Below are 16,502 nucleotides of genomic sequence, written 5' to 3'. Positions count from 1 at the left end.
AAATCTTACTTCAAAGTATGTAATCTCTACTATAAAACTTTCATATTTCTGGGACTTTGAATCTCCTTGGCAGTGGCTACCAGCCTTTGATTTTAATTTCACAGAGAAGGAGACAAGCTGCACTAGACTTCATATGAAATTATGAATGCAACACAAACTGGAGTAGAAAATGAAGTGGGTAGTTCACATGGCTTATTCATGAGAACCTGCTGGTTGTACCTTCACAGTTTTACAGTATAAAAGGTGTCAGGGGTGGCAGGTTTTCATAAGAACAGCCTCCCAGCTGTGCTTCTGCAACTGAGGAGCTGAAGGAGTCTTAGCAATCACGTACAGCACATCTATACACTGAAATGACTGTCCTTGAAATGAGTAATTTGCCTGGGAGGGCTCTGGAGTTTATTTTATAGGCAGAAAAGAACAGCTACAACTGGAGTAAATAAACTGTTCCTTTTTTATTTGATGGCTGAAGACACATTATTTCACTGTACATCATACATAGGAATTAAGTAAAGGTGGAAGGGAAATCACAGAAACTCTTTATTAAAAAAAATAAAATAAAAATAGACAAATGCCTCTTAAATGCCCCAAAGGAGAAAGAGCCAGAGGCACCACCTGTATTTCTGTAAGCACCATTGTTCCAGCTTGTGTTGCGAAGTACACCTTTAGAAAGAATGTACAACCACTGTACTAAAAATGCCTTGCTGAAACCTTGATTGAACACTTTTCCTTGTTTGTATTTCTCCTCCATTCCTTATTTTTTCCCTCAGCTGTTTGTGCAGGAAGGAAATGGATGCTGACACTTCTGGCATGCGTGTTGCCCATTCATGGCCCTTTCATGTTCTTATCAGCTCTCTGTCCAGCCTCCATTCTGCAAGACGATGGCTCACAGTAGCCAGGAGGTCCGGGAGGGCCAGGAGGACCAGGAACCCCAGGCTGACCGGCCACCCCAGGGGGACCTCTTTCACCATCACGGCCATCGCTGCCATAGCTGGGCTTGCCTGGTTCACCTGGAAAAGTGGATGCAGGTCTAAAAACTGGCATCATATGACTCGCTTGGTATTCATGTAGCTTTACTGAACATGCTGTTCTTAAAAACAGTAGGAAGATGGGCTTTTCACTGCTCTCGGTGGATTCCCCCGAGGACTGCCTACTTAGAAGGACAGTTTCTCTAACAGACAGCCAGGCTGTATTTACCCACCTACAGCGATGAAGTTTCAGTCCCAATCCTCTCCAGTTATACTGGTGCATATCTGCTGCTATAAAAAGCTGTGCAATGGTTCTGATTGCAGCACTGCTGCAGACACCCATGCTGGTGCAGTGTAGGAAAGCGCAGATGCTACTTACTACTTCAGAGTTATATTAAACAGGCATTATAGTAACAGGCATTATGGTAACAGGCATTATCAATTATTTTTATTCTCCACCCAGATGTGTTGGGGAAGAGCTATACAGAGTCAAACTGCTGAGTACGAAGGTGTATTTTGTCTCTTCCTTGAAGACATGAAAGTAAAAATACAGTGATTTTAGTAAGCCTCTCCTACTGATGAATTTCTAAAGAAAACAACTGTGAATTTCACAGATGTCCTGGCTATCAGTATATACTAAAGTGATTTGGTTTTGGTTGTTTTTTGTTTTTTGGGGTTTTTTTCTACGAAGAGAACGGATTTTGGTAGTTTTTGTCTATACATACACACAGAAATCTGCTGTAGGGAGATATGGATAGAAATGTTTCCTTTCATTCACTGGCCACTAGGGGGCGGTTGTGCTGCATTTATCAGCAAGAATTTGTCCTGGACCCCTATTCTATAACACTGTAATTAATGACCATAAAAATAAAGGAGTGAATGTCCTAAATTATGAAACTGTTGAAGACTGCAGAGGCTGCTAGGGACATAACCTGTGGCCTTTTTGCTTTATGTTTTTATTTACGTGTGTGTGTGTGCTTGTGTGTATATTATTTCTATTTACATTAAAAACAGGCAATTTTTTTATATGGGGGGGGTGTATGTGATTGCTTCTTTTTTTTTTTCTTAATGCATTGCAGACACTTTCCTAATCTTTCTACACTGAGATAACTGGGGTGGTGGCTCCTTAGTAAAAGAGCTTTTAATTCTGACTTGTGACTACATCATTACCTATGAAGCACTGTTATTTGGAAGTGTGTTGGTTAACGGACACCTTTTATCTTTTCAAGGCAGCTTAAGGGATCAGTTCTGAACAAATGTTTACCACATTTCTTCTTTAACCTCACCCTCTTATATTTACCTGGAAGACCTCTTGGTCCAGGGTAACCTTTCGGTCCTCTGCCTGGAAGTCCTCTTTCTCCTCTTTCTCCTGGTTCACCTAAAGCAAATTCATGAGACATTACTTACAGCCTGCTTTGAGTATTACTTTCATTCTCAGAGGTGAGCAGTTAATATGCAGAGAATTCGGGGGGATGTATATGTTCTTAGCATCTTCAAATGATGTCCTGACCCATGTTCTTCTAAGATGCTTGGGGTTTGTTTGGGGATTTTTTCCCCCCATTTGAATTATACTCAGAAGTAGATATGTTGGATTGAGAAAACAAAAGAAAAACAAAACACCTGGAGCTGGACAATAAGTGCCACATGAAATATGCCATAGCCTATGTAACAGAAATAAACCAAAGTTATGGAACTTTGGCTTTTTTAGAATACAGACTGAGGTTACAGGCTGAGGGCTTTTGTAAGAACATGTGACCACAGCTATTTCGAGCTTCTAAACACTTTTTGGAATGGTGTTTACTGCTGGTTATCCCAAACCAATTTCTTGTTTGTTTCAGCCCTCCTTCACTACCGCAGATCGCTTATTGAGGTCACTATAATCTCCTTCCTTGAGCTACTTCTTTTTTGACTCTGTTGCTGATGCTGTCAAAAATCACTTTACCTTTGTATCTTCTGCTCTATCTCATGGTACCGCATTCTTGCGTTTCTATCTCCTCTTTATCGTGAGCTTCTACACCATTTTCAACATCTCCTCCTTTTCCCTTTTATCACATTATAGGTACCCTCTTCTTCTCATTCTGACCTCAGGCAACCCCACGAATGGATGAGGAAGGTCAGCTCATCTCGTGGTCCTGTGTAACTCTGGTAACTCAGGAATATAGAGTGAAGCACTGAGATTTTGTTCAGGTTGCCTGCACACTTTTCAGAATGCCTACCACCACGATAGTTCTTGCACATGAGAGCATTCACCACTTGTATCTGTAATTGTATTTCAAGGCTTACTCTAAGGTAACTTGGAATTTGATGACAATTATGATAGGAAACATGACACCTTGCTCATCTGTTTTTTTTTTTTTATGCTCTATAGATCTTTTAATATTAACATGGTGCAGCCTGTTGTGTGCTGAATCAAATTCAGCATATCCAGTCACCTTTCTGTCTCCATTTTTTTGTTGCTTCTGTGAATACAGATGCCATTATATTAAATGAAAATAGTAACAGAGCTCTAGCAACAAAGCTGTTAAGGTTGGCTTGGTTTGTATTCTATTCCTTCTCTCAAAGGTTTTCCCAATTTTACTTTCAAATAAAGCTCAAGACAAAAGTCCAGTGACAGACCAGCTCTGTGCAGAAATACAGTTTTTAAATAAAGCCTTCCTTCAAGAAAACAAATCAAATTGACTGTTGAATAGAAACTAACACATACATAGTGGCCATAAGACGTCGCAGAAAATTCTACTCTGTAATCCTCTGGAGGAGTATAAAGCCTCTCAGGCAGGAACAAAAGAGATTAATTTAGATCAAAGTTTTGTTTTTTTTTTTTTTTGTAAAATGTAAGGTAAGTCAATTTTACTGTGGATTTGTCTTTTCCAAAGAATCAACAGATTGTGGTACATGATGGAATGATGTTAAGTGGCTCAGGTATTATACCCAAATAAGAGGCAGGTTGTTATCAGTTGCTTGTAATGTGAGAAACTGGATAGACTTAAGAGATCAGTGACTGAATCTGACTGTTTGTGTTAGCTTTTGGGACCCTAACTCTTGCAGAAGTGAGGGTCGCAACCAGACTGAGTGGAGGAAAGAGAAAATTACTGCCAGAACTTCTCAGCATGCAAAAAGCACGAACCTCAAATGTCCGTGAGAGGGAAAATTAATATTAGGAATGTGACTCAGCTGCTTACTTCTAGTCTAAGGCAGATGCTCATCCTGTCTCCTGCTACAGAACTGATTTGATGACAAAAAAAGAAATTTATAAACAAGCCTTGCTGAGGCCCGGCCAATGTGCCCTTTTATCACTGGGGCGATTGAGACAACAGTTATAGGAAACAGCTTAGGTTCCTAGCAAAAAGATTCAGGACCTTGTTGCACTTCACAGTGTACAATGTGCATTGACAACCTGTAAACCAAAAGAAAAATAAGAAAAAAGAAAAACAAAACCAAACAAACCCAACCTCCCCCCCAACCCCACCAACCTGGGACAGTCAATAAATGAAGGTCAGTTACAGAATTTCTTACCTTTAGGTCCTTTACGACCGATCTCACCAGGGGGACCTTTAAGGCCAGGCAAGCCACGGGGACCAAGTTGCCCTGGGAAGCCATTTTCACCAGCAGGTCCTGGAGCACCCGGTGGCCCTGGTCGGCCAGGAAGACCTGGAGCACCAAATTCTGGCCTCCTAAGACTGGCTGCCAGCTGAGCTAGTTGTTCTGCAATGAATAGTAGGACAGAATTAAACAGTTAGTGTACCTGAATGTTCTCATGTTCACTGAAGAACAAGGTGTATTCTCTGCTATGGAAACTGAGAGATTACAGCACAGCACCTTCCTGATAGACAATCCCATTTACAAAGTTTGTTGCACGTAAGATGTACTTAGTACTACCAGTGGCAAACTGCACAGGCACACTGTGCAGCTGGTCACTCTGAAGCCTCCATCTTAAAAATATAATGTTTGATGGGTTAAATGACTCAAATGTATATTTTTATTTAGAAATGTCCTTATAATTTTCTACAGCATTTAGATTTCAACCATCTAACAATAAAACTTATTCATGCCATTGCTGCCTCTTAAAAGAGCAAATCTCTCTGTTACTACTTGTTGATCCTGTCAAGATTCATCTTTTCAAGAAGGAGCAGCTGAGAAGCAGGATGGCAGTTGTCTATGTTGGCCTGGTAAGTGCAGGCCTTTTTCAGAGAAAAGAAACCCTCAAATTGGTGTTCATGAGTTGAAATTTGATATATAATTAAACATTTTATGTTGGCCTTTTCTTAAGGTAAATCAGCAGGAACTTTGCTTTTCATTAGTCATAGGATCAGCTTGCCATTCCTCAGAATGGCCTCAGCTAGATATTCCCATTTCTTCCTCCCTCCTTTTCAGGCCACTACAGGAGAATAGTCCTCTCTTTCCTTAACATTTCCATTCTAGAATTCATATTCCAAGCATGCCTCAGAATAACTTTCTCTAGATACAACCACACACACCTCCATATGACGTTTGCTATAAAGTCTGCGTGACTCGGCAAGACTAGTTATTTTGTGTCCAGAACCAAGGAATAGTAAGATGATGGGGGGAGTGGGGTAGGAGCTGAAATAAAACAGAAGCTATAACCAGCAGATACATCAGGAAGAGTGAGGAGAGCACTCTGTAAGCAAAGCCTATGGAGCAGGTGAACTTCAATTACAGTTGTCTTCAAGCTGAGCAGGTTCCAGGGGCTCATTTGTATCTTTCTTCCTATCTCACGACAGCACTGATAAGTATAGGGGCTCTCAAGAGGGGTGCAATGAAGACAGCCTAGATTTTTCCCATGTCCTTCGCTTTTGTGCTTACAGGGCAGCATAAATTTTTTTAACTCAGTAAATCCCATGCAACCAACTGTAATAGAAGAACTCCCAATTTCTATGTATGTCAAGAACTAAGAAAATATAATTAAGCTTTTGAACATCTGCCTTTTGCTTTCATTTTATGGTATGTTATCTCCAGAAAACCCCTCTCTGAACATAGGTTTGCACATTGTTTGTGATAAACTACTAGTAAGTTTTGCACATTGTTTGTGATAAACTACTAGTGTTTTTGTGAGTACAAATGGCCAACCGTGCTTTCAGTGAAGCTGTATATTTTTATATATATAAATATAGCAAGTGGTTTGTAAACAAAATACATGTATTTCTTAAAAACATGTCTATGGCCTGGTTACTACAGTAATGATAGTGTGGAATCAACAGGTAGTTCAATGTGGCTACAAAATACATAAATAAGGGACTCGTTTCTCATATTCTCTCATACTGTGTCCACATTCACAGGTAGGAATCAGCCCCCTGCTGAGGCCACGCTATTTGTTCTGGGTAGGAGTGGGAAAATCTTGGTTTCCTCTACAGCAGTAGATTATCCTGATTTAAATGCAGAAGAGACATCAAATAATGTTTAGCGTATTTACCTTGCATGACTCTCATGCAAACCTGCTTAATGTGCTGATCAGTTGGTTCTTTCCCCTAGGATTAAAAAAATAAGAGTTTAGGACTTGATATCACAGTAAATTTTATAAGCTTGCCTGATGCAAAAATTGCTATCCAGTTGTCATGGTTTAACCCCAGCCAGCAGCTAAGTCCCCCCCCCCGAGCCAGGATGGGGAACAGAATCAGAGAGTAAAAGTGAGAAAACCTGAGGGTTGAGCCAAAACCAGTTTTTATCATTAATGTTATGAATTGTAAGGAAAAGTGGGGAGAAAGGGGGTAACAAAGAGAGAAAAATAAAACCCAAGGAAAACAAGTGATGCAAATGAAAAGAATTGCTCACCACCAATTGACTGATGCCCAGTCAGTCTCTGAGCAGTGGCCCCCTGCCAACCTTCCCTGTATTACTGCTGAGCATGACATCATATGATATGGTATGTCTCTGGTCAGCTGGGGTCAGCTGTCCCAGACGTGTTCCCTCCCAGCTTGTGCACCCCCATCCTCCTTGCTGCTAGGATGGGGTGAGGAGCAGAAAAGGCCTTGACTCTGCCTAAGCACTGCTCAGCAATAGCTAAAACATCCCTCTGTTATAAACACCATTTCCAGCACAAATCCAAACCATAGTCCTGTATCAGCTACTCTATCCCAGCCAAACTCAGTACACCAGTCAGTAAGATGTGTTCCAGTCCCTGCAAGTGCAACTGCTCCAGCTGAAGTCAATTTGACTAGCAAGGTAGATACTATGTGTATACACCATGTATCAAACATGGTTTCATGCACCCTGGAGGACTAGGGCCATCATGAAAAAATAGAACTGAACTGAAAGCTGAGGACCCAAGGACCTAACTGCATACAGCCCTAGGATTTCTCTGGTGCACAGATGTGTCTGTCATGTCTGTTATGAGGTACAGTGTTTTTCAAACTCCTGTGGCTCTTGGGTTTTGCATGTTTATGCATCTCCTGATGTAACAAACAGAGTGGTGAGTGACAGCTAGTGTTTAATAGATACCAATTACATGAAAACAGTACTTACAGCTGGCCCTTGGCTGCCAGGCAGACCTGGGGCACCCTGTTCACCCTGCAGACCTCGTGGTCCAGGTGAGCCTCGTGGCCCTTCCATGCCAGGCAGTCCCCGACTTCCCTCAGGCCCCCGGGCACCAGGCTCTCCAGGATTACCAACCTGACAATGGAAGAGAGACATTTCAATGGACTGCTCTACTAGTGTTAGACTCATTCCAACACATCAAAGTGGTGACAGGAGGTATTCACAAATGCAAAGCGATGAATCCTGGGATGTAGAGTTGTTGAACAGCTGCTTTTTAAATGAGTGACTGGCATCAGCAGTTTGGGATTTATAAACATAAAAACAAATCTTTTTTCCTCTCTTAAAGGGGGTAAGTAGAATAATAAGATATTCTGTCAAAAAGGCAAATCCATAGTGACATGCACAAAATATCGGGGCTTTTTGTCAGGGAACAGACCTTGGTTTCTACTTCTGCCCTCATGCATGTCACATGCAACTTTTTGAGATCTTAAATGCTCCCTAAATTACAAAAATTCCAACTCCAAATGCCTTTCGTGCTCTTTCACAGAGAATACCACAGTATGAGCCTGTACTGCCTAGCCCCAGGATGCTTGGGAACACATATTTTTGCTTTGTTTAATCTTTCAGAGCCAGGGCTGACTGCACACAGGTTCTAGTGACTACGCTTGAGTTTGCTGGCACAGGGGGAGGAACATCCTCACACAAACTGATGTTGACAAACCACCTGAACAGATGCAATAGTGACTTAGTTCACTCAGAGAAGGGACAGAAAGAGCTGGTTTACTGGTATAAGCATCCTGGCTCATGGGAAACAAAAGGATTGGTATGGCCTCATCAATATTTCCACTTAAGTACATTTAGTAAATAAAGCTATAGCTTCCACTCTGGTAAATTTTCTAAAAGAGATTAAATATGATGCAGAGTGAGACCTATACCACCATAGCGGTGCTAACAAAGACAAAGAACACCCTAAAAAAACAAACAAAACAAAAAAAAACACACCCAAAAACAAAAACCCAAACACAAAATAAAAACCCAAACAAACCACAACAAACAAAAGCCATAACAAAACCCTAAAGAAGCAGGAAAATGTCCTACATACTTATGGCTTCCCAAATCTACTGGGAAGAACAAAACAAACCCTACTGAAGGAGGTAATTCGAGAGGTGATTGCTTAGCCGTGGTATCAACGACATCCACAAGATGGAGTCATTTCAGTTCCAGCTATGCTGCATCTCCGACATGTAAAACTGCTGCCCTCATCAGAAGAAAACTCCAGGACATGCTTCAATAGATGTATTAAGACAACAGCAAAATTCCCTTCGTGGGCTATACACCGGGAAGCTGTCATTCCTTTCCTGCCTAGCCTGGGGAGTTACCAAGTTCCCTGATGTATGTACTCACTAGGATGACAAGCACTCCGGAGTCTATCAAGAGAAGAGGATTTTTAAAATCTAGGCGGATACTACTACAGATTTTTCCTCTACTCAAGCTCTTCCTGACGTCCTTCTCATAAGATCTTGATTGGCAGTAAATACTCTTTAGATTGCATTTGCTTAGCCCCAAAATCACACAGGCCACTGAGAACACAAGCAGAGGTTTTTTTGTCACTGTCAGCCTCAATTCCCTGCAGGAAGAACTATTGATATGTTAGCATCATAGCTCAGTCAGCTGCTGTAACAACCCCACTCTTCAGTGATCCTGCAACAAAAGAATGTGTTCAGCTCTAAAAGTCTTTTTCTCCTGTGACTGACAAGCTTCTGCTCACCTCCCACATCAAAGCCAGCATTTTGTAATTTCTAAATAAAATGTAAAAAAATAGAAGAGAGGAAAGAATCTGGGCCATAAAATACTTCTGCTTTCACAAACACCACAGTCCTGCTGTCAGCCTTTTACAGTGTACAGATTACAGGCTGCACACGCAGCCACTGCACCAAGCCTCTCTTCTGTACAACACCTACTGCACAAAGAGTGCATTCATTGCCTAAATAAATAAATAAATAAATAAATATTAGTTGGCCAGAAAAGTGCTGCTGAATGGTGCTTCTCTTTTATGGAGCTTGCAATTCAGGACATGAATTCCTTTCCAAAGCTAGTGCATTTTAATATTAACTGCATTCAAAATTTAAACAGAAGAAATGCTGTTGGAGCTCATTCAATTTAATCTGTGATAAACAGCTCAGCTCTTTACTGGTATTTTCTTTCTTAAATCAGAAAACCATCTACCTGACCTACTAGATCTCTGTACTTCTGTAACAGTGCTATTCATTATACTTACAGCTCCCTTTGCTCCTGGCAGTCCCATATCACCCTAAGCAAAAATAAGACAAAGTGCATTAGAAGAGAGTATCCATTACAGTAAACTTGACCTTTTTTTTTTACTATTAAAAAAATATATTACATATTGATTTGATTTATACAAATTGGCACATCAAATGAATTGCAACTCATTTGGAAATAAAACTTCAATTTCTGAATTTTTTGTATAATTCCTTTCTCAAAAACATTCCTGTAAAGTTCAACTAGGAAAGCATGTTTATTATAATTGGTTTCGTATTGCTTGTCTTAGAATTAGACTCATGGCTCTAACCTCTCAAAGCACAGTTACTGCACAGGACAATCTCAAACAGTATATTTATTGGAAACCTTTAGAGGAAGCATTATTTAATCAGGAATTTCTAGTGTAACAATTACAGATATTTTAGTGTTGTATTAGCCCTGAAAAAAATGCAACAGAAACCAGGCAACTGTCTACCCAACATGCTGTGAAGAAGCCAAATACATAGAAGCTTTAGTTCCCAGCACCCTTGCTCCTGTCTTGAGCAAACCCAAAATCCATCTCTCTCTTGACTGAGAGTGGCAGGCCCAGTATTCAGAAGTTTTTAGTTAGTTTTCCCTCTGAATTGGGGGAGTTGGGGAGAAAAGTTTTCAAGATCTCTTAATCACTTACAAAATCGATTAGATCTTTTTCAGTGTTTTCATACTACTCCTGGAGAGATTTCTGAAAATTGTATTTTGCGGTTCCTAAAAACCATTAGTGAATTGATTTCTAAAGGTCAGAAAGGTGACTTTGCCTCTTAATGAATATGCGGTAAGTGAAATGAAGTTAAGAATTGTTACTGGCTTAAAAACAGACTGGCAGCACACTTAAACAACCCATTCCTCCAGCAATGTCACAGCCTCACAGCCTCTTCCCAAACCATTCTCTCTCTCCCCAACAGTCAGTTGCTACATCTTATTTCTGAAGATAAAGATAATACAAAGTATTTCCATCAAGTTATTAAGGATATTTTTTTTATCTGTGCTCCTGTTTCACCTGTATTAAGCTACATCCTCATCCCCACTGCCTCAAACACCAAGAATTTATCATGTGTATGGATGCATACATGTATATTTATATAGCTATTGTATCTCTACATATATATCTATATATATACATACACCCCTCCTTCAAGGCAGCTTGTATTGCATTCTACACCTAATAGAATCCGCATATTTTAGAGTGCTTTCAAACCAGCAGGAATAGCATGACCAGGCTAATAAAAAAACTGCTGCTTTCTGCAATGCCCAGTTAGCATAAAACTGAAATGTGATGTTCAACAATCAAAACATATGCTTGAAGGATTCCAACAATACTTTACAGATTTAATTGACAACAACAAAATATTAGATCAGGTGAATAGAAAATAATGCCTTACTAAGTCACCCTTTTCTCCTCCATCTCCTTCTGCTCCAGGTGCACCCTATATAAAAAAAAAAAAAAAAAAAGATGCACTGTCAGCCTGCAAATCTAGTCAGTGTAATGTACTACAGCATTCAGTAGTGTGACTTGAAAGTACCGTGATCTCTAACATTACTTACTTGTTCACCCTTAGGCCCTGGTTCACCCACTGAACCCTGAAAGATTGAAGAAATTGAAAAAAGTTAGTAATAATAAAATAATAGAGAATTTGAAACTGCAATTCAATAGCATATTAGCTGATCTTCAATCCCCCCTACCATCTAGCAGTAATGCAAGGGTCCTTTAAAGCTGCAAACTTTTGAAAATGAAAGCACTTAAATTTTACAATACAATTAAGGTGACAGACTGACAGTGAGTAATAGCGTGGAACATATAACACATTGCCGCACTGGATGGTACAGATTCTGGCTGTTAAGAGATGGATCTCCCCTTTACATGGCAGGTGCTCTTGCAGCTGCTACAACTCTGCTCTGCAAATTAGTTAGAAGATATAAGTAAAAAATCCAGTAAGTATATCACTTTTCCCAGTCCTATTGAGTATTCCATATTGCTGTAGGCCATACCAGCCCTGCTAACGTGTCAAAAGCATAGGCACATCCAGAAGCTCAGTCACAATCTTGTCCTGCTTGCTGTTTCAATTCTCAATGTTTTTTAGTTGAATTGTCTCTTCAGTTTTGATTATTATAGTTAAAGCTGAATGATTTGAGTTTTGAAATTGATCATCCTTCAAAAAAAGTATATACGTAATGTTTCATCTTAGAATCCTTTAATAAAACATACCTGTGTGGACAGGCAGAAACCTGATTAATTTCAACATATGTAATTTGTTTCTATAGTAAATATATTTCACTTGTAAACAGTGTATTATTTAAGAAAGTCTTAGTATTTGTGTTCTATTAGAAAACCAATCGTACCATCCTTAAATATCTTTTGCAGTCTGTGCACAAACATATACACTCCAAAAGAACTATAACTGTGCATAATTTTTTGTTCTAAGACAGAGATACACCATATTGTCTCCTATTTCAGAGATCCATTTGTCACGTAAGATTTAGGCACTCAAACCAGTGTAACATCTACAGTTTAATAAATTCAGATTTGTTATGCTCCTGAGGACAAAGAGGCAATACTAAATTATCCACAAAGCTAAGCAGTTGAAAACACAGACCTATTTAACATTCTGACTTTGTCAAACAACGCCAAAACTATTTTGTCTCAAGTGTTCTCAAAATTGTGCCTTATTAAGGCTTTCCAGTTGCTCACACAAAAATACCGTGATTTCCAGCCCAACAGCATTTTGGTGGTTCTTTTTCTCCATGTACTCTTCTTTAGAGCAACAAAACAGCCAATAGATATGGTTGAGATGGAAGAAGCCTCTGCTTCTTGGAAACCTGGCCTATAATGTTTGTATTAGCAAAGATAAAAATCACAGCTGAAACTATCTGAATCTATTTTACATTGGCTCCCAAAATTTCAATGCAGACAATCGGGCAAGTAGTCAAAATATGAAAATATCCACTTTTTTGACATACTGGTTATCTGTTTGTAAAAATTCCTCCCAAACCATGCCCAGGAATTGTTTGCAAAACTGCAGGTCAGCATCAGCCAAAACTGTACCTGGGGCTACAGTAACTATTTAACACTGTAAAGTTTTGACTGGTGCTGATCGATTTACTAAAACAGAAAGAACCAGAGTATCTGAAACCAATTCAAAATACATGAATAAAAAGTGGTGAATGCTGGGGTTTGGCATTATCCACAGCATACCTGCATAACCACTCTAAGATTCACTAAATGTGTGATCCATTGTTGTAACATTGTTCTATATGGGTATCTCTGCTATAGTATGCCAGCTTTATGATGGATGCATTAGACCCATCACTAAATAGCTAGACCCATCACTAAAACAGAATGAAGGACCTTAGGATGGTGCTTTGCAATATACTGTGATACCCAGTCCCTGGGATCCATTGCAATTGGCAAACCTACAAGAGAAATAAGGCAGAAAGCCAGGTGAAACTGAAACTTAAAATTAGTGGCGCACCTGCCTGAGCAGCAGCAACCAAATAATGTTCAGTGGAGATGAAGCAAACAGTTATTCGGGTCCGGGAGTCTTCTTAAACCTAGGACTCGACCCAACAAATGAATCCCATTCTATCACCTGTATTACCTGCTCTCACCCTAAAGGTCCAAACCCTTTGTAAGGTTAATGAGGAAAATCAGGCATCATTGGAGGGAGACTGTCAGCACTGCACCAAATGCTAGTTATTTGCTACCTCAGGTACCTTCAATTTGCCCCTGGAGTAGTCTAAGGTATGAACCATTACTAACCTAATAAAAAGAGGTTGCTTTCTGTCAACACTTGCATTTGACTAGAAACATGTTCCTGACCTCAGCATTAAAAAAAAAGAAAAAAAAAAAAAAAAAGGACCAAAACCCACCCACAAAAACATGAAAAAAACCCACCTTAACAACAACAAAGACATTGAGACTTATTTTTAAGTACTGAGCCTGTTTTAAAAGCTGCCAAAACCAACTGCAAGCCATATCTAGCCACTCTACAATGTATACCAGGAGCATATCAAAACCAGGATTCCTTTGTCAACCAAAGACATCTACAGCAGTGATACCTATGTCTGACTATTACTGACTATAGAAGTTCTATTACTTCTTTGGTTGTCAGGGGAAAGAAAGAGACACTTCACAAGCTAAATTCATTTAATACTAAAGTACTTCTCAAATAAGAAAGATAAAAAACAGTGTAGAACTGTCTCTGTAACAAAGATGCCTGAAGTTTGGTGAGGGAATTCTATTCTCTGTAGCCTCCTATGAGCAAGATAAGGAATATCTGGGGGTTTATAATACTGTCTTGACTGACATTTATTCAGCAAAACAAGGTATCTTCTTTTGGCATGCAAGATCCCCAGGGTCCAGTTCTTCCCTTTTAACACTAGAAAAGGTACTTACATCCTGCAATTCTATGTGTATGCTTAGATGTCTCAATAGCTCCATTAGCCTGTCAATTTCCATAGCAGGTCCTAAGATGTACGTTAAAGGCATTGTATTTATTGTAGACCAGGGCTGACATGCCAAAGCTCTGAAGTGACCAGAGGCCCTGACTTACAATTTCAGATCCAGCTGATTCAAAGATTTGCAATACGATTTAGGTCTTTAAATGATCCAAACTCAAAAAACAGTAACAAAAAAAAAATTTATGTCAGTAATCTTATTTCAGTCCCTTAAGTAACACTGTCAAGACTTTTCCTGTATATTTTATGTGTTTATATTTAAGTAGTTAATGGGCACCTTGAGTACCACTTTCAAGCAGTTGACAGATCCACATACAAAACAAGAATCCAAACATTAATTCATGAAGAAAACAACAAAAAAAAAAAACAGTGTTCAAATTATTGTATTTACTCCTGACATCGAACTGCAGCCTGTATGTATGAGTGCATTTCTTACCCGGTCACCCTTACTACCAGGTAGGCCTGGAGGACCTGGCAGTCCAGGAAGTCCAATATCACCCTGGGGACCCTGTGAAAATAAGTCAAGGGTGTAAAATTACCCAATCTGTTTTAGAATGAACAACTTAAGGTCATGCTCTGACAAGCAGATGGGGCAGAATCTTATTCCCAGAACAGTCTAATTTGTTGAAAACAGAGCTAATCCAAAATACAGCCCTTTAAACAGCATCTTACTTTGATTTTATTGCTGACAAACAGAAGAGAAATGGCTTACAGGGCTTTCCTCTCTCAGTAACAGTCTGGTTCTCTTAAAAAGATTTCCTAAGATCTTGCAGTCTGAAATCTGTACATTCCTCTGTAACAGCAGGCTCTTTCAGCAAAAACCTCCCCAGATATACCTCTGACTGTGACTGTGTAAATACTGCTGGAGCACTGGTAAAAGGTAGCATTCATAATCTGCTCCATTCATTAGTTTCACATGGCTGTCAGCAGAAAGGCATGTCTTTTACCGCTCCTGTTCCCCGAGTACACACAGCCCACAGAAGAGTGTGCAACCCAGCTTTGCACATCACAGGATTTATGTTTGGGTGTGGTTATTTTAATAGAAGAAAAAATAACACACATCTCCATATACTTTTAAACAGCATTTTCTAATATTAGCACAGTCACAGAGGACTGAAAAAGAAACTCAACAATCACTCATTTCAATGTTATTTTCAGTTCCCCGCATTGATAAATGCGTAAGTGTAGTTCCAGATGATACCATAGCTCCTTGAAAGTAAACATGAGCACTCAATACGTAAATAAAATGCTTACCCATTTCCCTGGTATACCTGGAGGACCTGCAGGACCTGGCTCCCCTCTGCTACCCTTAGAGGAAATAGAAGGACATCATTACTTCCTGAAATATTTCCTGTGAACAGGGAATAATATTTGACTTTTTTCTTAATGCTTAGCTAATTATACTACTTAGCAGTTGCTTTAGTCAAGACTTCTATTTACCAGGGCAAAAAATATGACATGTATTAAAACCAGTGAAACTTCCTGAGAAACACAAACATTTTTAGTTAACAACGGTGTACAATATTTAGCTGGCATTAAGTGATTCGACAAATTCATTCTGACAAGTGATTATGTAGAAATAAGGCCACTTCACGGGATTGCACCTGAGAATTACTTGCCACAAACATATTTACTTCACTAAGACAACTCTGATGGGTGTGCTTAGCTATAGACTTTTGCTTAGTTTCATCAACTGCACCACATACTTAAAAGCCCATGATCCCACACAAACAATGGACAAATATGAAATGTATGTTGAAGCCATGCTTAACAAACTCATTGGAATTACAAAAAAAAAAAACAGAATAAACAAAAAAAAATCCCCACAGTCTAGACTGTTACAGGGCACAGTAACCTTTAATAAACCCCATTCATAGTAGTGATAAGTATAAATTTTTACAGGATTTTCACTTTGTATCTTCAGATATGTTTATCCATTTGGATCGTCATATTCACATTAGTGTTGTAAATTTGTTTCTTAATGCATCCATTTGAATATATACCCTGGGTAAAGATGACACTGAGTCAAATTTTCAAATATATTAAACAATTTTCAAACTGACCTAGATTTATCAGAAGAGTTCTGTCTCTTATGATTAAATCTTTCAGAACAGCTCAATAAGATTTATATATTTACTTTCACCTGTACAGATACATATATACACCTGTACGCATAAATTCAGTGTCCCAACACAAGGCTAAGACACAAGTGCCACTACTCCAGACAGTTATTTCTGCTGTTCAAATACATAAAGGGTACGTGCTATAAAAGCACAA

At 39.3% G+C, this 16,502-nt stretch overlaps 1 protein-coding gene across 1 annotated transcript in view; it reads right to left on the bottom strand.

Moving 5' to 3' along the window:
* COL9A1 (collagen type IX alpha 1 chain) overlaps nt 1–16,502 on the bottom strand; it is a 67,736-nt gene continuing 51,234 nt past the window's right edge. The window contains exons 29-38 of the mRNA XM_061460527.1: nt 15,480–15,533; nt 14,662–14,733; nt 11,316–11,351; nt 11,153–11,197; nt 9,733–9,765; nt 7,443–7,589; nt 6,394–6,448; nt 4,479–4,667; nt 2,266–2,343; nt 1–1,007 (exon numbers count right to left, since the gene is read on the bottom strand). Coding sequence (XP_061316511.1) covers nt 823–1,007; nt 2,266–2,343; nt 4,479–4,667; nt 6,394–6,448; nt 7,443–7,589; nt 9,733–9,765; nt 11,153–11,197; nt 11,316–11,351; nt 14,662–14,733; nt 15,480–15,533 — 894 coding nt within the window. The 3' untranslated portion in view covers nt 1–822. The remainder of the gene's footprint in view (nt 1,008–2,265; nt 2,344–4,478; nt 4,668–6,393; nt 6,449–7,442; nt 7,590–9,732; nt 9,766–11,152; nt 11,198–11,315; nt 11,352–14,661; nt 14,734–15,479; nt 15,534–16,502) is intronic.

Source organism: Pezoporus flaviventris, unplaced genomic scaffold (assembly GCF_033815535.1).
Source record: "Pezoporus flaviventris isolate CSIRO_AGI_PZ_B2104156 unplaced genomic scaffold, CSIRO_AGI_Pfla_v1 ptg000031l, whole genome shotgun sequence".
Taxonomy (NCBI): Eukaryota; Metazoa; Chordata; class Aves; order Psittaciformes; family Psittacidae; genus Pezoporus; species Pezoporus flaviventris.
The sequence above is the reverse complement of the archived record's forward strand: the minus strand, read 5'-3'. Positions and strand labels throughout refer to the sequence as shown.